This window comes from Myotis myotis, unplaced genomic scaffold (assembly GCF_014108235.1).
Source record: "Myotis myotis isolate mMyoMyo1 unplaced genomic scaffold, mMyoMyo1.p scaffold_m19_p_1, whole genome shotgun sequence".
In the NCBI taxonomy this organism is placed as follows: domain Eukaryota; kingdom Metazoa; phylum Chordata; class Mammalia; order Chiroptera; family Vespertilionidae; genus Myotis; species Myotis myotis.
Window position 1 is genome coordinate 159551872 of NW_023416313.1, and position 21504 is coordinate 159573375.

Genomic DNA, 21504 nt, shown 5'->3' on the forward strand with positions numbered 1-21504 from the left:
ATTGAAGGCTGGAAGTGGGCTAGGAAAATATAACACCATAGCCTAACTCTAATATCACCCTGATTAAAAAAAACACTGCTTTCCTAGGCTGATCTGCAAAGAAGCTCACATACCATGGCACTCAGATATAGAAATTGTTAGAAGAAAGATAAACTAGCCCCCCAGTTTGTGATTCTAGCTCCATCTCCAGCCAGGGCAAACCTGCTGCCACTATTACTCAGTTTCTGCCACCACTTAAACATCATTTTCTACAACAACAAAAATTCTGAGGCAGACCTAACAGAAGATGACTCAGCAACCTCGAGCTGCTTATTATGTCTTCCACTTCAGTTTAAAGAAACCGAATTTCCCATGATGGCTCATTTGTCATGGGAGAAGATACAGAAGAGGCAGAGGTGAGTGGTTCTCTGACTATTAAAAAGCTCTCCCTGATTCTGAAGAAACAATGGATTGAAAATTATAGAGGGGCCTTAGCTGGTTTGGCTCAGTGGATAGAGAGTTGGCCTGTGGACAAAAGGGTCCCGGGTTTGATTCCGGGTCAAGGGCACGATTCCGGTCAAGGGCACATACCTCAGTTGCAGGGTCCTCCTGGACCTGAGCCCTGGTCGGGGCACATGCAGTAGACAACCAATCAATGTGTTTCTCTCACATCGATATTTCTGTCTTTCCCTCTCTCTTCCACTCTCTCTAAAAAAATCAATGGAAAAATATCCTCGGGTGAGGATTAGCAACAACAAAAACAAAGTTACAGAGGGCATGAAAGCTGTTTCTATAATATACCCAACTCAGACTGTCTGCTTAAGAAGTTTTTAAGGCATTTTACCAAAAATTCCTCTTACTGATTCTTCTTTTCTTTTCTTTTGTTAATCCTCACCCAAGGATATTTTTCCATTGATTATTTTAGAGAGAGTGGAAGGGAGGGGGAGAGAGAGAGAAACATCAATGTGTCTGAGAGAAACACATTGATCGCATGCGCCCCGACCAGAGTCAGGGATCGAGCTTCAACTAAGGTACGTGGTCCTTGACTGGAATCGAACCTGGGATCCTTCAGTCTGCAGGCGGATGCTCTATCCACTGAGCCAAACCAGCTAGGACTCTCCTACTAATTCTTCAGCAGTTTTTAAAGACAAGAATCTCAAATATTTCCACTGAATTCCTTATCATAGGAAAGACATCACCTGAAGCCTCATCACCAGATACCAAAAGCATGTTTCCTCATAACTTTTCCCATCAAGAATGCTCATACGTAAACTCTCTCTGTGGATATACTTATAAATTTCTAGACAGAAAAACCATATGGAGGGATCAAAGCTAATAACACCAATATTGATTCAGGTGTATCATGTGCCTCCTGATGTGATATACAAAGGACACATCTCTTCCCTAATAATCCTGCCAAAAATGTAAAACCCAAACCTAATCATGAGGTAACATCATACGAACCCAAATTCAGAAACATTCTACAAAATACCTGGCCTATACTCTTCAGAATAATAATGTCATGAAAGATGAAGGCTGCAAAATTGTTTCAGATTCAAGGACATGAGAGACATGAAAACTAAATGCAACATGTAGTTCTAGATTGGATCTTGGATTGAATCAGTAAAGAAAAAAAAGCACTGTAGAGGACATTATTGAGACAACTGATAAAATTTGAATTATGGTCTGTGGATCCGATCATTTTTATAATTGCATTGTGGTTATATATGACAAGATGTCCTTTTTCTTAGGAAGTTCACACTGAATTATTAGGAGTAAGTTTAGCACAAAGTCTCAAACATTTAAAATGGCTAAGAAAAAGTATACATTTAGGTAAAAAAGCATGAGACAAACAATTGCTAAATATGAGTAAAAGATACTTGGCAGTTTCTTGCATTATTCTTGCCATATATTTTTTAAAACTGTCTTGAACGAATTTTAGACTCACAGAAAATTTGCAAAAAATAACATAGTTCCCTTACATACCTCCCCCTGCTTTTCCTAATTTTAGCATTTTATATAACCATAGTATAATTAATAAGAAAATAATTTAACACTGGTAAAATATTAACTAAACCATAGGTCTTATTTGAATGTCAACAATTTCCTAATATTCTTTTACTGTTACAGAATCCTAAATAGGATGCTACATTGCAATTAGTTGCTTTTCCCCTTAGTCTCTTCCTATATGTAACATTTCTTATGTCTATCTTTCTCTTTCATGTCCTTGACACTTCTGAAAAACACCAATCAGTTATTCTTTTAAACATGCCAAAATTTGTGGTTTTCTCATGGTTGAAATGACATGCATTTTGACAGAATTCCATAGAAATGATGTGTTATTCTCAGTGCATCACAACAAGGAGTTCACGATGTCAAAATTTATGTTAGTAGTGATGTTTACTTGGATCATTTGGTTAAGTGCATTCTGCTAGTTTTCACCACTATAGTTACTATCTTTCCCTTTGTAGTAAAATATGTATGCTGAGGCAAGTGCTTTGAATCTATGCAAGTTGTTTCTCCTCTAACTTTTGCCCTCTAAATTTTTTTAAGATATATTTTTATTGATTTCAAAGAAAGAAAGGGAGAGGGAGAGATAGAAACAATAATAATGAAAGAGAATCATTGATCAGCTGCCTCCTGCATGCCCCCCACTGGGGACCTAGCCCGCAACCTGGGCATGTGCCCTGGCCAGGAATGGAGCTGTGACTTCCTGGTTCATAGGTCAACACTCACCACTAAGTGACAGTGGCCAGGCTGCCCTCTAATTTTAGCATTCATCAATGGTTCCAATCTGCAACAATTATTACTGTAGTGTTTGTGTAATGGTTCTCTATTTCCTTCCTTCTATACATATTTGTTGAAATTCTACTGTAAGGAAGAGTTGTTCCTTCTACCTTACCTTTTTGCTTATTCATTTTTTTACAAGAGTATGAATTCATAAATATGTCTTTATTCTAGGAGTTAAAATTCAGAATTATTACTATATATTTTGTTGTTCAAATTACTCTAACAATGGCCACCCGCTTCAGGTTGGTTGCTATGTTCTCCTGACAAGCTCCCCCCCACCCCTGCCCTGCTCCTCCATCTTTTTTCAATTACTTCCCTATTTTCTGATACCACAAGATGTTTAAGGCTCACCTTATATTTTCTCTGGCAAGTTCTGGAATAAACTACTCCTCTAGGAACTAGGAGCCCTAGTTCCGAGAATTAGAGGCCTCGTGCACGAGATTCGTGCACTGGGGGAGGGCGATGTCCCTCAGCCCGGCCTGCACCTTCTAGCAGTCCAGGAGCCCTCGGGGGATGTCTGACAGATGGCTTAGGCCCACTTAAGCCAGCAGTTGGACATCCTTAGCGCTGCCGCAGAGGTCTGGGAGAAGCTCCCACCACCACCGCTGCGCTCACCAGCCGTGAGCCCAGCTTCTGGGCTTCTGGGCTTTCTGGCTGAGCAGTGCTGCCCCTGTGGGAGCGCACTGACCACCAGGGGGCAGCTCCTGTGTTGAGCGTCTGCCTCCTGGCGGTCCGTGAGCGTCATAGCAACTGGTTGTTCTGCCATTCGGTTGATTTGCATATTAACCTTTTATTATGTAGGATAAAAGGTGTTTAGAAATCAAGGTCTGAGTGCTAGATATACTCACTGTTACTGAGTGTCACTGCTACTAGGCCCTTTCAACAAACAGAGGTGGAGGAAAAAATGCATACTAATCCCTGCATATCCAGCCAAATATATTTCTAAATATATCTATATCTGTATCTATATATATATGAAATAACATGAATTTATACTAATATCTCTGATTCCAATCAAACTTAACAGGCTTCATTTTAGCTTTCCCCCTCTCTTTTTCTTACTTACAACTTCTTTTTTCAACAGTGATAAACTGGCTCTCACCTACAATGTATTTATTTGTTCAATCCTAATACTCCTATATAATAAAGAGCTAATATGAAAATGGTAGTCACACCCTCACACCCTAATGGCTCAGACACTCAACACTGGGGGAGAGAGGAATGGGGACCAGCCAGGCACAAATGAGCTTGCGATTAAGGAATGGGGACCAGCCAGGCTGTGGCCCAGGAGAAGGACAAGCCACCCGCACCGCAGTCCCGGGTGCTAGAGCCTGGGGTTGCAGCCCAGGAGCGGGACAAGCCATCCGCCCCGCAGTCCTAGGCGCCAGCTGCTGTGCCTGCAGTCCAGAAAAGGGACAAGCTGCACACCCCGCGGTCCCGGGCTCCAGCGTCTGTGCCTGCACCTGCGGCCTGGGAGAGGGATAATCCGCACGCCCCACAGTCCCCACAGTCCCGGGCTCCAGCGGCTGCACCTGCGGCCTGGGAGAGGGATAAGCCGCCCGCCCCATGGTCCCAGATGCCTGCGGCTGTGGCCCAGGCAAAGCTGCCCGCACACAATCCCGTGGCTGCAGCCAGCCCGGGCAAAGCCAACCAGAAGGAGGGAAGCCCGGGTACCAGGTGCCTGCAACTGGCTGGAGGAGGGAATCCTGGGTCCCAGGTGCAGGGTGAGGCCGAGGCGGTTAGGGGCGAACAGGCCAGCAGGGGAGCAGTTTGGGGCAATCAGGCAGGCAGGCTGAGGGGTTAGGGGCGATCAGGCAGGCAGGCAGGTGAGTGGTTAGGAGCCAGCGGTCCCGGATTGTGAAAGGCAGTCAGACATCCCCCGAGGGATCCCGGATTGGAGAGGGTGCAGGCTGGGCTGAGGGACCACCCCCCCCATGCCCATGCATGAATTTCATGCACCGGGCCTCTACTATGTAAATAAATTAGTTTTAAAAGTGCTACCTCATTTTCCTGAGAAATACTTTTACTTTGTCAATTATGGCATTTAGGTATTGCTCTTTTAGTCTTTTAGCTTTACATATTCAGTCAAAATACTGTTCTCCTGTTACTTAGGTGAGTTTTTAAATTCCCCACTTGCTGCAACTTAAGCATAGTACTCATCCTATATAATAAAAGGCTAATATGCAAATAGACTGAACGGAGGAACAACTGGTCGCTAGGACATGCACTGACCACCAGGGGGCAGATGCTCAACGCAGGAGCTGCCCCCCGGTAATCACTGCGCTCCCACAGGGAGAGCACCTCTCGACTAGAAGCTGGGCTCATGGCTGGCGAGCGCAGTGGCAGTGGCAGAAGCCTCTCCTGCATCCACAGCCGCGCTAAGCCATCAGTTGGACATCCCCAAGGGCTCCCGGGCTGCGAGAGGGCACATGCCAGGCTGAGGGACACACCGCCTTCCCCGACCCCTCCAGTGCACAAATTTTGTGCACCAGGCCTCTAGTTTCTAATATAATTAATTTTTTGTTCCTGTTTTTATTCCTTTTACCTACATATACATCCTTCTCCACCTACATTCTGCACAAATGAGTAGATTTGGGGCATTTTCTGTGTTCCTTTTTTTCTTATATGAAAGGTAAATGGTCTAAATGCTTGTTTGCATTTTGCTTTTTTTCACTTAACAGTATGTCCTAGAAATTGTTCATATCAGTTCAGAGAGGACATCCTCATCCCTTTCATTTAACGGCAGCATAATAATCCACTGTGTAGCCCTAGCTGATTTGGCTCAGGGGATAGAGTGTCAGCCTATGGACTGAAGGGTCCCAGGTTCAATTCCAGTCAAGGGCACATGCAGATTTGTGGGCTCGATCCCCAGTAAGGGGCGTGCAGGAGGCAGCTAATCAATGATTCTCTCTCATCATTGATGTTTCTATCTCTCCCTTCCTCTCTGAAATCAATAAAAATATATTTTAAAAAAATAAAAAATAAAATAATCCACTGTGTAGATCTACCAGTGTTTAATTCAAGCCCCACATACGGACATCTAGGTTGTTTCTTTACTTTGCAATTACAAATAATGCTGCAACAAATAACCTTGCTTACAAGTTTTTGCACTGCTGAAGGTTTAGCTTCAGGGTAGATTCCTAAAAATGGAAGCACTGGTTCAAAAAATAAGTGCATATGTAGATTGTTAGATACTGCTAACTTTACCTCCAGAACAGTTTTCTCTAATTTGCATTCTTAGTAGCCATGTATGAGTGCCTATTTCCCCACAGCCTCCTTAACAGAATGCGTGGTCATATTTTTAAATTTTTGCCTGTGTGACAGGTCTCATTTTAATTTGTATTACTCCAATTATGAGAGACTTATTGAACATTTTTACTATGTTTGAGGGCCATTTTTTAAAAATGGTTTTACTGATTTTCAGAGAGAGGAAAGAAGAGGGAGGGAGGAAGAAAGAAAAAGAGAGAGAGAGAGAGAGAGAGAGAGAGAGAGAGAGAGAAACATTTATTAGTTGCTGCCCATATGCACTCCTCCTGGGAATTGAGCCTGCAACCTGGGCATGTACCCTGACCAGGAATCAAACCCATGACCTTGTTGTGTAGGACAACACTCAACCAACTAAGCCACAGCAGCCAGGGTGAGGGTATTTCTGTATCTTTCTTTGTTTACTCAATTTATGGCATTTTGTCCCTCAAATTTTAATAGCTATTCATTGTTAGCAATAATTATCCTTTGACCATGGTATACAATGTAAATAATCTCTACCAGTTTTCCAATTGTCTTTTGTCATGCAAAAACTTATTCTATGTAGTCAAATTTACCAATATTTTCTTTTATTGCTTCTGAATACTGAGTCACAATTAGAAACTCTTTTCCTACACAAAGGTTAAATAGGAATGCAATCATTTTCTTCTAGTATTTGGATGGTTTCATTGTATTACATTGAGATCCCTAATCCATTTGGAGTACATGTGTTGAGACACACATCTAATTTTATTTTTTTCTAAGTGGCTACCCCATTGTCCCAGCACCACTTATTTTTTTTCTTTTTTATTTAGTCTATTGGGGTGATATTTGTTAGCAAAATTATACAGGTTTCAGGAGCACAATTCTATAATACATCATTTGTACACTATAGTGTGTGTTCTCCACCCCAAGTCAAGTCTCCTTCTATCACCATCTATTCCCCCTATACTTTCCTCCACTTCCCCCATCCACCTTCTACAGCACCACTTATTAGAAGACTAAAAAGAAGGCTTATACATGTTTCTCTTGAATCATTCACATTTTCTTTTAATGCCTGTATTATTCAGTAACAGCCAAATGTTTATAAATTCTCTAAGAAACATCTCCACCATTTTAATTTCCTCTACTATCACCTATCTACTTGCTGTCAATCTCTATTGCTATATGTAATAAAACTATGTGTCTTCCTCAAGGTCAAGGAGCATCACACAATTATTTGTCTTGTGAATTCTGATCAAATTCTAGAAAAACAGTTAACTGAAGAGAGTACTACTCAGCATTCTTTCAATTTCAACAAATCAGTTTCCTTTCTGAAGTGTGAAGGTATCTAGCTCTCACAGCTCCTCTTTAAAGAGCAGGCAGAAAAAATATCCTCGCCACCGCCTGCACTGGAGGCACTCACTTACCTTTGGTAGTTCCTTTTTCACAATGCTGAGCCATACTTTCCTGCGACGAGCATTAAGCTGTTCAATGGATAAGTGCTTCTTCTTGATGCCAGGAGGAGGTGCATCATGAGAGAACTTGGCAAAGACTTTGGTCTGGTGGTGGTGGCGACGAGGGGATTCTTCAGAGGAAAGTTCTTCATCCCTTCGCCTTTTTTTCTTCACTTTTTTTAACTTGGCTACAAAAGAAACAGTCTTTCAGAGGTTGCATTTCTTCCCTTCACCAGGAGACAGCAACAAAACAACCTCATCACTTTAAGAAAATTCAAGGTTCTTTCCTCATTCTACCGGAAGCTGGCAATGTTTATCTGTATATCTATTCAGGCCATGAATATTCCAAGAGGAAGATCTCACTACCTTGGAAAAGAACACTGGATACTCCCTTTGTTTACATGAAAGAGAAACACAAAATAAAACATAAAAACTGACTTTCTTTTGAACCCAACAACAGGAAAGAAAGTTTATGAAGTATCATGGGCTCAGGTAATGGTCAAAAGGAAGAAAACATTTCTACTTGGTAGCAATGTAAGGTAGCTAAAGAGAAATAATAGAGAAAGAAAAAATGCATTAACTGATGTGATGCTAAGACTTGTGAAGATGAAATTATACAAGGAACAGAAACCTAATTAGAGGGGGAGGGTGTGAAGAATGAGAAAACAGAGATAAACAAGGAGGATGTGGGAGAAAGAAGAGAAAAAGGCTGAAAAGAATCTTTCTGAGTGGAGTTCATACCTTCAAGAGGAATAAAATCTGTCTGTACAGATAATTTAGCATCCCCTTCCTATTTCCTTCCTGATTTCCAGCTGCTGATAGCTCAGTAAGATAGGAAAGGACATTTCCTGACAAACATGCAAAAATACTACATAAGATCATCAGGAGGTAATCTGTTTTAAATAACTACATATAGCAACAATTACAACTTATTCCAAACACTTCAGGTTACTTTTCATATTAACTAACTTTTTCCACTCCCAGAGCATTTTCAACATTTGGAGACGGTAGAGAAGAAAAAAGGAATAAACTAATTGGAATAAACCAGGAATCCATAGTTCTTATGTCTTCATTATTCTAGAAAAGATCATAAATCAAATACAAAATAAAGTCAATAGTACTTACAACTAATTAGACAGGGGAAACTAGTGTATTTCAGATAAACCAAATTTCTACATGGATTATGTTCAAAGTCCAAATGCATCAGGAAGCCATACAAAATCCTAAAACAAAGAATGAGTAAATGTGGAAGGCAGGCCAATATGCTTACCTTTAAGTTTCTTTTCCTCTTTAAATTTCTTTTTTTTGGGTCCAAGTAGGTGACGTTGTTGCTCATAGAAAGGGTCATATGTGGAGAGCAGGCCTGCGCTGTAGTACTGGTATTGCTGCAACTGAAGCAAAGACAGTGATTCTTAGAAAGGCCTACCTATGTCCTACAGCACAGTCTTCAAGTCACCTCTACTACAGAAAGCTGAGCCCGAGAAAACCCTACCTCCTAAATATAGTATTCTTCCCACAAAGAGACCAATAAAGACTTAGTACATCAAAGTGAATTATTTTCTAAACTTCAAATCAAAATAGATTCATTGGCAAGGACACGCAAGTTGCTGGAAATAACTTCAGAGACGAAACTCTTCATGATTCTGAGTCTCCACCAGAATATTTACTTAGTTCTGACACATCCAAGGTAGATCAAAAGTAGGTTTACATTTGTTCATATGAATAACACAATTAGCTATGCTAATAAAAGAGAAACATGCAAATTGGTGTCGCTCCGCTACGCCCACCAGCCAATCAGGATGAATATGAAAATTAACCCAGCAAAGATAATTTGCATATGCAGGCGTGGAGTGAAGACTGAAGGCTCCACCCGAATGAAGACTCAAGATGACTGAAGACTGAAGATGACTGAAGACTGAAGAGGCTTGCCTTCTCTGCTGCGGTCGGAGCGGAGAAGCCTTCAGGCTTAGCTTCTCCGCTGCACCCGGAGCGAAGGCCTGGGTAGCGGGTACCAGAGGAAAATCGTTGCTGGCAGCTTGGGGAAGGAAGGCCTATTGCACGAATCTCTTCATGCAACAGGCCTCTAGTCTATATATAAAAGCCTAAGCGACCATTCGACCATCTGACCGATAGCTATCACATGCAATGACCACCAGAGGGCAGATACACCGACCAGTAGCTATGATGCGCATTGACCACCAGGGGGCAGACACTCAATGCAGGAGCTGTCAAGCTGCAGTGACGTGGCAGCTGCCGTTCTCAGATGACGCACCAGAACCAGAGAGGCGGGAGCCCGATTCTGGGGAGCGTCACCCCAGAACCACCCTCTTGCAATCCGAGACCCTTCAGGGGATATCAAAGAGTCGATTTCAGCCCGATCCCCACAGGTGAGGCAGAGGGACCCCACCAGTGCATGAATAATACAATAAATAATAATACAAGAATAAACTGTGCTTTGCCTATATATAACTGTAAACCTACTTTTGCTCTACCTTGTATTTGAGGCAAGGAATTCTTTGAAGAAAGATCTCCTCTTGGAATTCATCAACAAGATATAAACCGTATTTCTACTACGAATAGATCCTCAGATTTTCCAAGGTTTCTGATGCCCTCTATTCTAGCTTTCAGTCTTATATTTGGTCCAAAAAGTCACCAGCCATCCCAATTCTTCATTGTTTCAAGTCTTTTCTATCTTCATCTACCACTAAGGGAGTCTGACAATATTATGAACAGTGCCTATGTTGCCAGAATTATAACATACGAATAATTCCTTTTGCTTTCCAGGGAGTAGTTAATACTTTCAAACATTTCATTTAAATTGACCTCCAAAGCTCACATTAATTCCATCACAATTATTACTAATGGATAAATATGAATATAAATTAAAATTAGGTAGTCCAATGTCAAATCTTTTCCTGGATTATGGCCAAATGAGTTTTCCAAGAAATGAAACTAGAATAGAAGAGAACTATTACAAGGTCACCTGTCACAGGTCAAAATTAAATGAGCAATCATCAAGCTGTATACTTAAAACCAGTGAACTTTTCCATATGAATGTTTTCAATTCAAAAAACCACAAATAGCCCTAGATGGTTTGGCTCAGTGAATAGAGTGTCAGCCTGCGGATTAAAGAGTCTTGGGATCGATTCTGGTCAAGGGCACACACCATGGTTGTGGGCTCAATCCCCAGGGGGCGCATGCAGAAGGCAGCTGATCAATGGTTATCTCTCATCATTGATGTTTCCATCTCTCTCTCTCCCTCTCCCTGCCTCTCTGAAATCAATAAAAATTTATTTAAAATAATAATAACCTTATCTAGTAAAAGAGTAATATGCAAATTAACCATCACTCCCTCACTCCGTTACAAAGATGGTGGCGGCCACAGAGCTGGAGGGAAGAGGAGGCTTGCGTTGCCCCTGGCAATGGAGGAAGCCAAGCTTCCCGCCTGCCCTGCCAGCCCTGAGCTCTGTTCAAGGCTACAAAGTTTCAATTATAGAAGATAAATAAATCCCAGATACCTGATTCCAACCGGCGTGGCCTCCGCTCAAGGAGGGGCTAGGAACCTGGGTTGCCAGGGGCAACCCAGGAGACCTGGGCTCTGCTCAAGGCTACAAAGTTTCAATTATAGAAGATAAAATAAATCCCAGATACCTGCTTCTAGCCCACGGGCGTGACCAGCCTGAAAATAGCCATCAGCCCCTCACCTAGGCTGGCCAGGCACCGCAGTGGGGACCCCCATCCTGAAGGGGGTGTGGCTAGCCTGCAAACAGCCATCAGCCCCTCACCCAGGCTGGCCGCACCCCCATGGGATGAGGGTCCCCGCTGGGGGGCTTGGCAAGCCTGCAAACAGCCATCAGCCCCTCACCCAGGCTGGCCAGGCACCCCAGTGGGGAACCCCGCCCTGAAGGGGGTGTGGCCAGCTTGAAAACGGCCCTCACCGTCTCACCCAGGCTGGCCAGGCACCCCAGCGGGACCCCCACCCTGATCCAAGACACCCTTCAGGGCAAACCAGCCAGCCCCCACCCGTGCACCAGGCCTCTATCTTATATAATAAAAGGGTAATATGCAAACTGACCCTAACAGCTGAACGACTGGGAATGACTGGTCACTATGACACACACTGACCACCAAGGGGTAGACGCTCAATGCAGGAGCTGCCCTCTGGTGGTCAGTGCGCTCCCACAGGAGGAGCTCTGCTCAGCCACAAGCCAGGCTGATGGCTACCAGTACAGTGGTGGTGGCGGGAGCCTCTCCCACCTCCTCAGCAGCGCTAAGGATGTCCGACTGCAGCTTAGGGCTATTTCCCGCTGGCAAGTGGACATCCCCCGAGGGGACCCAGACTGTGAGAGGGCACAGGCCGGGTTGAGGGACGCCCCCGAGTGCACAAAGTTTTGCGTACCGGGCCTCTAGTAATACTAATAAACCACAAATATTTCAAGCACCAAGTGCATTAACACTGTACCTTAAGGAGAAACTCTTTATCTTAATCAAAACAGTCAGATATCTGTTTATCACTTCTACAGGCTATTGCCTTTAGCATATTATCCAAAGTTTTCTGAATTAACTCTGGACCTTAACTAACTGATGTAAAATCTTTAGATCTTCAAATATGCTATTAACCATTATGTACAAAGTGCTACACTTCTGTCAAAAATCAGAAGGCTTTGCCTAGTTAGCATAGCTCAGTGGTTGAGCACTGACCTATGAATCACTCAAGGCACATGCCTGGGTTACAGGCTCAAACCCCAGTGTGGGGCATGCAGGAGGCAGTCAATCAATGATTCTCTCTCATCATTGGTGTTTCTCTCTCTCTCTTTCTCTCTCTCTCTCTTCCTTCCTCTCTGAAATCAATAAAAATATATTAAAAAAATAAAACAAAACTATATCAATCTAATGTTAGTATATGAAGAAGATAAGTTTTTTTCAAGATAGAAACACTTCCAAGGAGCAAATGTATTGAAAACAAACAAACAAAAACCCAATAAATTCAAAATGGTGTAGTCACTTTGGAAAATAATCTGGCAGTTCCTTAAAAGGGTAAGCATAAAATCCCCCTATGACCCAGTGATTCCTAGATATATATACCCTAGAGCAAGGGTCCTAAACTTTTTAAACAGGGGGCCAGTTCACATCCCTCAGACCATTGGAGGGCCAGACTATAGTTTAAAAAAAAACTATGAACAAATTCCTATGCACACTGCACATATCTTATTTTGAAGTAAAAAAACAAAACGGGAACAAATACAATATTTGTATTTGCATGTGGCCTGCGGGCCGTAGTTTGAGGACCCCTGCCCTAGAGCAATGGTCGGCAAACTGTGGCTTGCAAGCCACATGCGGCTCTTTGGCCCCTGAGTGAGGCCATGAAGTTTCAATCGCACTGTACGTGTGCCCGCACGTGGTATTTTGTGGAAGAGCCATACTCAAGGGGCCACAGTTTGCCGACCACTGCCCTAGAGAAATGAAAATACATGTCCATATCAAAAACTTGAACTCAAATGTTCATGGCAGGAGCACTCATAACAGCTTAGAGTGGAAACAACTCTATTGTAGGTATGATTCATAATAGCCAAAAAGTGAAAAAAATATCCAATTAGTTCATCAACTGATGCAAATAAAATACGATATGTCCATACAATGGAATATTATTTGGCAATAAAAAGAAGCAAAGTATGGATTTATGCCTACAACATAAACTTTGAAAACATTATGTTAAGTAAGAGACACTTAATACAAAGGACACATGTTTTTCCATTTGTATGAAACATCTAGAATACACACATTTATAGAGACAAGTGGTGGACTCATCACTTCTTGGAACTGAGAGGAATAGAGACAATGGGGAGAGGGCAACAGCTAAGGAAAACAGTTGTTTCAGAGTGAGAAAATAATCTAAATTAGATAGTAATAATAGTTACACAACTCTATGAATATACTAAAAACCACTGAACTGTGTACCTTAGAAGGCTGAATTTTTTTGGTGTGTGAAATATATTTCAATAAAGGTATCACTGTAACAACCACCACCACCACCACTCTATATAATAAAAACCTAATATGCTAAGTGTCTGACCATTCGTTCGACCATTCGACCAGTCGCTATGATGAGCACTGACCACCAGGGGGCAGATGCTCCGACCGGTAGGTTAGCTTGCTGCTGGGGTCCGGCCAATGGGGACTGGGTGAGGCGGGCTGGACACGCCCTAGATCCCTCCCACGGTCCCTCCCTGGCTGGCCAACCTCCCGCGAACCCTCCCCGGAAAGGCCTGCCCGATCAGTTAGATCGGGACTGGGCAAGACGGCCCCCAACCAGGACTGGGCAAGACAGGCCAGACACACCCTGAAGCCCTCTTCAGCCCCAATCTTGGTGGGGTCCCTTGGCCTGGCCTGCACCCTCTTGCAATCCAGGACTCCTCGGGGGATGTTGGAGAGCTGGTTTAGGCCCGATTCCTGCAGGCCAGGCCAAGGGACACCACCGGTGAACAAATCCATACACCGGGCCTCCAGTCTAAATATAAAGTTAAAATGATGTATCTTGAGGCACAGTCACAAGGATCTTGGCCAGCACAGGCACAGTGAGTGTGAGCAGCAGTAGGCATGGATGATGAGAAAGAGACATACTGGCTGTGGAAGATTTGCAAGACAATTATTCAGCTGGCCATGACCTAGGCTACCTGGTGACTCAGGATGAGCTGGACCAGACACTAGGAGTTCACGGCCCAGTTTGGGGACAAGTCAAGTGAAGGATGGCCACAGCACACGAACCTCATGGTGCTGGTCGCCCACAATGATGACCCCATTGACCAGATGTTTGTCTTTTTCCCAGAGGAGCCCAAGGCGGGGGTCAAGACCATCAAGGTGTACTGACAACACATGCAGAAGGGAAAAATCACCCGAGTCCTCATTGTGGTGCAGCAGGGCATGACACCCTCCACCAAGCAGTTCCTGGTCGACATGGCTCCCAAGTACATCCTGGAATTGTTTCTGCAGCAGGAGCTGCTCATCAACATCACAGAGCACAAGCTGGTCCCAGAGCATGTCGACATGGCCAAGGAGGAGGTGACAGAGCTGCTGGCCAGATATAAACACCAAGAAAACCAGCTGCCCAGGATCCAGGCTGGAGACCCTGTGCGTACTACTCTGGGATAAAGCAGGGGCAGGTAGTGAAGATCATGCAGCCCAGCAAAACCAAGGCAGATACATGATGTACCGGCTGGTACAGTAGCCAGCCTACCACCTAGCAGCCCCTGGGAGACAGACAAATGGACTGTAGCCACCTTACTCAGGCAGTTGGCCTGCTGGCGGTCTGCCCTGCTGTGACCTGCTCAACCCTGGAAATCTACCTGCTGCTCCTCTGGAGCCCAAGGCAGACTGCGTGCTTGCCTTCCCTGGGCTGAGGGCCCTGTGGCCTCACATGGACACTGAGCCCCACCTGGGATCCTGTGTAATGGTTCCTCAAGATGCTGAGGAGAGGCCAGTGAGCCAACCAGCAACCAAGACAGTCCTAGGTTCTTGCCCGTCCCCCCAAGCACTCCAAGCTGGCTCCCCACAAATGGGACTTGGGTCCAAGTCTTCGGGTAAGCCCCCACCTCCAGCTTCCATTCTCCGTGCTCCTCTCACAGTGGCCCTATCCTTGAAAGGTTGAGCACTCTGAGGTCAGCAGGCAGGGAGATTAAAACACATCTGGATTTGAGCTGGTATTGACGCTGGGTGTTTTTACATTAAAGGTGTTTTGAGTGGGGAAAAAAATAATAATAAAGATATATATATATCTTCAATGAATATAACCCAGAGGGTAAATACCCAGTATGAAGGTCTGCAATGTCTCCTGAAACTCTTACCTCCTTGTCTTTACTATATTTATTCTGGTGAAGTTTCTTATATTTGTGCAGCCGCAGCATGTTATGAAGTTCTTCTCTGCTGAGATTCAGTTCTTCCTCCTCCTCCTCTTCTTCCTCTTCTTCCTCTTCTTCATCATTGTCTTCACTCTGAGAATCTGCCTCACTGGATTCATCACTTAGCAGAATGTTCTGAAAAAGGGAGAAATGGAACTTCTGCTTTGAAACAATTCCTTTTACAATACAAGAATTTTTTAATTGAATTTACTGGAGTGATATTGGCTAATAAAATTAATAGATTTCAAGTGTACAATTCTGTAGTACATCATCTGTATATATTGTACTGTGTGTTCACCACCCCAAGACAACACAAGCATTTTTTTCCAGATCCTAAAACAATGACAAAAACAGCTAGAGGGCAGTCATTCCAGTTTCCCTTATACTACTCTTTGCCAATCCAACTGAAAAACAAAAGGATACCCATTAAACCTAGTACACACAAGTTAAAGAGCACTAAAACATGGGAAATGCTATAAACATCAACAAAGCTAGATTTTACTAACTACTTGCACTATATATATAAGTTTAACTAAATGTCAAATACCAAAGCAAAAACAAAACAAAAAAATACCTATCTATATATATAAAAGCCTAAGTGACCGGCCCACCAGCTGACCGGTAGCTATGACGCACACTGACCAACAGGGAGCAGACACTCAATGCAGGAGCTTCCAAGCTGCAGTGACTTGGTAGCTGCGGTCCTCGGGTGACCCAGAACCAGAGAGGAAGGAGCCTGATTCTAAGGTGCGTCACCCAAGAACCGCCCTCTCACAATCCGGGACCACTCGGAGGATGTCAGAGAGCTGATTTCAGCCCAATCCCCACAGGCCAGACCAAGGGACCCACCAGTGCACGAATCCGTGCACCGGGCCTCTAGCCCATTGGCTTCCCACCAGGCCTCTAGCCCATTGCAGAGGTCGTGGGTCTGGCCCTTACAGAAACTTTTCAACTCAATTAGGTAAATGATGAGACGTGCAGGACCTATTGGCTGCAGCCCCAACATCTAAAGCCCATGCTGGCCCACCCGTTTAATATCAATTTCCAGTGGAGGCAGTGAATTTTCCTGCTACCACACTCAGCTGGGAAACCGGCCGCAGCTTCCCTCCTTCAGGTGGACAGTAGCGCCAGCAGGCAACCTCTAGGGAAAGAAGAAAGTGAAGGAGCAGCTCAGGTGGGAAGGAGGTTCCCACCGCCACAGGACTCCGCCTGGGCGGAGGGGCCTGGGCGGGAGCCTGACATTAAGCAGGGTCCGCCCTAGGCCGACTATATTCCAGGCTTAGTAAATCCTGTTTGCTAATAGCATTTTGCAGCTAAATGCCCACAAGTCATCAGTTACCTCCAAACTTAGGGTAAAGTTAGATGAAAGAAGCAAGACAGATACAGCAAATGACATAATATTGAGAGAAGAGAGGAGGGAGCCCGATTCTGGGGTGCATCACTGAAGAACCGCCCTCTCGCAATCTGGGATCCCTCAGGGGATGTCAGAGAGCCAGTTTCGGCCCCATCCCTGCAGGCCAGGCCGAGAGACCCCACCGGTGCACGAATCCATGCACCGGGCCTCTAGTAGGATATAAAAGAATATAGAAGGCAAGCTGTGATGGCTAATAAAGAAACAATCCCCAAATTCATTCATGAATGGATAAACAAAATGTAGTATTATACAGATAATCAAATATTATTCATCAATAAAAAGGAATAAAGTACTGATATGTGCTACAACATGAATGAAGTTTGAAAATGTTATGCTAAGTAAGAGAAGCCAGACACAAAAGGCAACATATTATATGATATTCTGTTTATATGAAATGCCCAGAAGAGGCAAATCCTTACAGACAGAAAACAGATTAGTGTTTGCCAGAGGCTGAGTATGTAGAGAATGGGAAGAGACTGCTAATGAGTACAGAGGTTTCTTTCTGGAGTGATGAAAATATTCTGTTATTAGACAGTGATGATTGATGCACACAATTTTATGAATATACCAGAAATGACTAAATCATACTTTAAAGGGGTAGATTTTATGGCATGTGAATTTTATCTTGATTTTTAAAAATGTGATGGCTAGCCCTAGCCAGTTTGGCTCAGTGGATAGAGCGTAAGCCTGCGGACTGAAGGATCCCAGGTTCAATTCCAGTCCAGGGCACATGCCTGGGTTGTGGGCTCGATCCCCAGTAGGGGGCGTGCAGGAGGCAGCCAATCAATGATTCTCTGTCATCATTGATGTTTGTATCTCTCTCTCCCTCTCCCTTCCTCTCAAAAATCAATAAAAATATTTTAAAAAATATGTGATGGCTAAACAAAGATTTCTGAATTCCCAACAGCTTACAGCCTCACTGAGCTGACGCAATCTGGACTTTTGCATGTGAGTTTTTAAAAGGGCCTAATGATAATAATAAAAGAATACCTTTAAGTTACTTTCCATTCTTCACAAGAAAAGTATGAAATAGAGAAAAATTAGTTTCAATAGAAGAAATGCTATCCGTAACTCAGTTTGACAGTAATCTTGTAAGCATCTTAACCATACTGAACCACTCTCTTGCTTATAAAGACTCCAATAACTTACTACTGTAACTAGAGTAAAATACAAATTCCTTGACATGGTGTACAAAGACCCTAAGTGATCAGGTTCTCTAACCTCATCTTCTACCATCCACTTATTCACTGTCCTCCAGGTATAGGAATTTTCTTTCTCCCTCAAACATACTGAGTTGCTTTATTTCTCAGAACTTTTGCAGTTATTCCTTCTGATTGAAATGCTCACATCTTAAACCTTCACACAGTTCTCTCTGATCATTCAGAAATTGTTAAAATGTTACTTCTTTAAAGCCGTATTTATTTATTTGTTTACAGGCTTACTCACTGCCTCCCTCCATTAGAATGTAAGCTCCACAAGGGCAGGAATCCTGTCTACGAACAACAGTATCTGGCACATAGGATGTACTTAATCAGCATTTGGTGAGTGAATAAACTACTCAAGAACAGATGAAAGTAGATTGAATGTCCCAATTACAATATGAGCCAGTGAGGGCAAGGATCTTATCTAATACTAGAGGCCCGGTGCACAAAATTCGTGCACTTGCGGGGGTTGGGGGGGGGTCCCTCAGCCTGGCCTATGCCCTCTGGCAGTCCAGGAGCCCTCGGGGGATGTTCGACTAATGGCAGTTGGACATACTTAGTGCTGTCATGGAGGTGGGAGATACTCCCGCCACCGTGGCTGCACTTAACAGCCGTGAGCCAGGCTTCTGGCTGAGCTGCGCGCCTGCTGTGGGAGTGCACTGACCACCAGGGGGCAGCTCCTGCGTTGAGCGTCTGCCCCCTGGTGGTCAGTGTGCATCATAGCAACCGGTCATTCTGCCATTCGGTCTATTTACATATTAACCTTTTATTATATAGGATGGTCTTTGATTAATTACCTCCCACCCACCCACCCACCCACAATCGGGGTAGGGGAAGGATACGGGAGGTTGGCCAGCCAGGGAGAGACTGCAGGAGGGCTCCAGAGCATGTCCGGCCCAACTCGCTCAGTCCCAATCAACCGGACCCCAGCAGCAAGCTAACCTACCAGTCAGAGCATCTGCCCCCTGGTGGTCAGCACACGTCATAGCAAAAGCTTGAACTCCTGGTCTCCCAGTCGAACTCCCAAGGGGACACTTAGCATATTAGCCTCTTATATAGAGAGATATTTGTACTCAATAATGTTTACTAAAACAAACTTCATTCTTCTAGATTCTTGTCTATAATCTCTTCAAAAAAACCACACCCAGAAAAAAGACTCATGTCTATAAAAATTTCTGCCAATGTGCCAGAATGCATCAATATCTTTCCCTTTTACTTACTGTTAGTAGGTTATTTGAATTCTAAACATTCTGTCTTCTCTTACCTTTAGCCACTTCCTGCTTTTCTTCAACTTAGAGAAATTATATAAATTCCCTTTGTCAGCTTTTGATTCTGTGTAAAGAAACATAAAGAATAATAAAATCAAAGGATGACTACCCCAGAAGAACTGATAGTCCCAAGACGGATCTCACACCACACTGACCTGACTGTAGAACTCCATTCAATGAGTACGTGTTTAACATTCCAGAACTGCTTGCTCCAGAAGTTTCACCAAGCAATGAATTTGGAGGTTCTTCCTTAACTTGTATTAAGGGATCCCCAGATTGGGGCAATAAAGGATTACTGTCATCCAGTCCATCTTCACTTTCATCACTAGAAATTAAGAATGGTGAATACACAATCAGGGCTGACCCAGCAAAATATTATAATTTATGGTTAGTAGGCTGAACATTTTATAGGAGAAATGGATCATTTGAAAAACTTCACTGTTTTATTTGACAGCAAATATATCAAACATGATGCTAAAAATCATGAAGTATTTTAACCCTAAAATCTGCGAATCAGAAATATGACTAAACATCACAGAGGAAAGATGGATGAACATACCTAGAAATATTCCTGTTGAAGATGGCTGATGTCTGTCGCAGGAAATGGTCCAATCGAAGGGCCCTCTCCAGGTACTGAAGATAGAGGGGCTTTGCCAGCTCAGTGCAGCCGCCATCGTCCCCGGCACCCAACTCCGAGGCCATAGAACAAATCTGTCTTCATGCACAAGGGTCTCTGACTGCACGGCTGTAGAATGGAGATAAGTAGTGAAAAATGAAATACTATTATTGTCCTGTTATCATAACTGCTTTTTATAAATGTCAAAAGAAATCAAACCTTGTCTATAGGAAGATCATTATGAAGCTCACAATAGGCACTGCCTTCTAATGCAAAGGCAGAAGTTAAAAGGATGAGAACATCAAAATACAGAAAAAAATGTCATGTCACGATAGAAATTCACACTACACTTCTTTGAAACAATACCTTACAATTTATACCCATTTCTCTGTGCCCTACAATGAACAATTACTAACACTAATCCAAATCTATGCCACAAGCTCATTGTTATACACCTCACATCACCTTCAAACAGCTGCTCCCTTTTTTCATTTTATATTTACATTTGTACATATGTGTGATGTGTTACAAGAGAATAGATATACTGGCAGAGTATTTTACATCCCTTGTAAACATGCCACGAAGTACAAGATTTAGAAATGATTTAGAAAACTGGAGCAAAAAGAATAAAAGTGAGGACAAGAAACATAGTATAGCCTGAGCATTCTCTTTGCTACTTTAAGTTGTTAAAGACAATGTTAGAGTCAGAATATCTTCATTAGAGAAACAATCATTATAACAATTTTCCAACCAAAAAAGAAAAAAGAATCCAAAAATATGAAGATAGTGTAAATAGCCTCTGGGACAACTTCAAGCGTACCAACATCAGAATTATAGGGGTACCAGAAGAAGAGAGAGGGCAAGATATTGAAAACCTATTTAAAGAAATAATGACAGAAAACTTCCCCTATCTGGTGAAACAAATAGACTTACAAGTCCAGGAAGCGCAGAGAACCCCAAACAAAAGGAATCCAAAGAGGACCACACCAAGACACATCATAATTAAAATGCCAAGAGCAAAGGCCAAAGAGAGAATCTTAAAAGCAGCAAGAGAAAGACAGTCAGATACCTACAAGGGAGTACCCATACGACTGTCAGCTGATTTCTCAACAGAAACCATGCAGGCCAGAAGAGAGTGGCAAGAAATATTCAAAATGATGAACAGCAAGAACTTACAACCAAGATTACTTTATCCAGCAAAGCTATCATTCAGAATTGAAGGTCAGATAAAGAGCTTCACAGATAAGAAAAAGCTAAAGGAGTTCATCACCACCAAACCAGCATTATATGAAATGCTGAAAGGTATTCTTTAAGAAGAGGAAGAAGAAAAAGGAACTCTTACCATTTACCACAGCATGGATGCAACTGGAGAGCATTATGCTAAGTGAAATAAGCCAGTCAGAGAAGGATAAACACATGATCTCACTCATTTGTGGAATATAATGAACAACATAAACTGATGAACAGGACTGACCCAGAGACGGAGAGGCATTGATTGGACTGTCAGGCCTTGGAGGGAAGGTAGGGGAGGGTGGGGGTAAGGGGGAAAGATCAACCAAAGGACTTATATGCAAGCATATAGGCTAACCAATGGACACGGATAACAGGGGGGTGAGGGCATGAGCGGGGCAGGGGGGGGTTTAGGGGGTAGCGTGGGGATA

The 21504-nt window shown here is 43.3% G+C and overlaps 1 protein-coding gene and 1 pseudogene across 2 annotated transcripts in view; one reads left to right on the forward strand and one right to left on the reverse strand.

Annotated features, from left to right (window-relative positions):
* The window catches only part of INO80 (INO80 complex ATPase subunit), a 165639-nt gene that overhangs the window by 112843 nt on the left and 31292 nt on the right, over window positions 1-21504 (reverse strand). For both annotated transcript variants that reach the window (XM_036297761.1, XM_036297752.1), the window contains exons 2-7: window positions 19787-19972; window positions 19383-19552; window positions 19224-19291; window positions 15290-15478; window positions 8719-8839; window positions 7422-7636 (exon numbers count right to left, since the gene is read on the reverse strand). In XM_036297761.1, the coding sequence (XP_036153654.1) occupies window positions 7422-7636; window positions 8719-8839; window positions 15290-15478; window positions 19224-19291; window positions 19383-19552; window positions 19787-19929 (906 nt within the window). In that variant the 5' untranslated portion in view covers window positions 19930-19972. The remainder of the gene's footprint in view (window positions 1-7421; window positions 7637-8718; window positions 8840-15289; window positions 15479-19223; window positions 19292-19382; window positions 19553-19786; window positions 19973-21504) is intronic.
* LOC118650039 lies at window positions 14046-14724 on the forward strand (annotated as a pseudogene).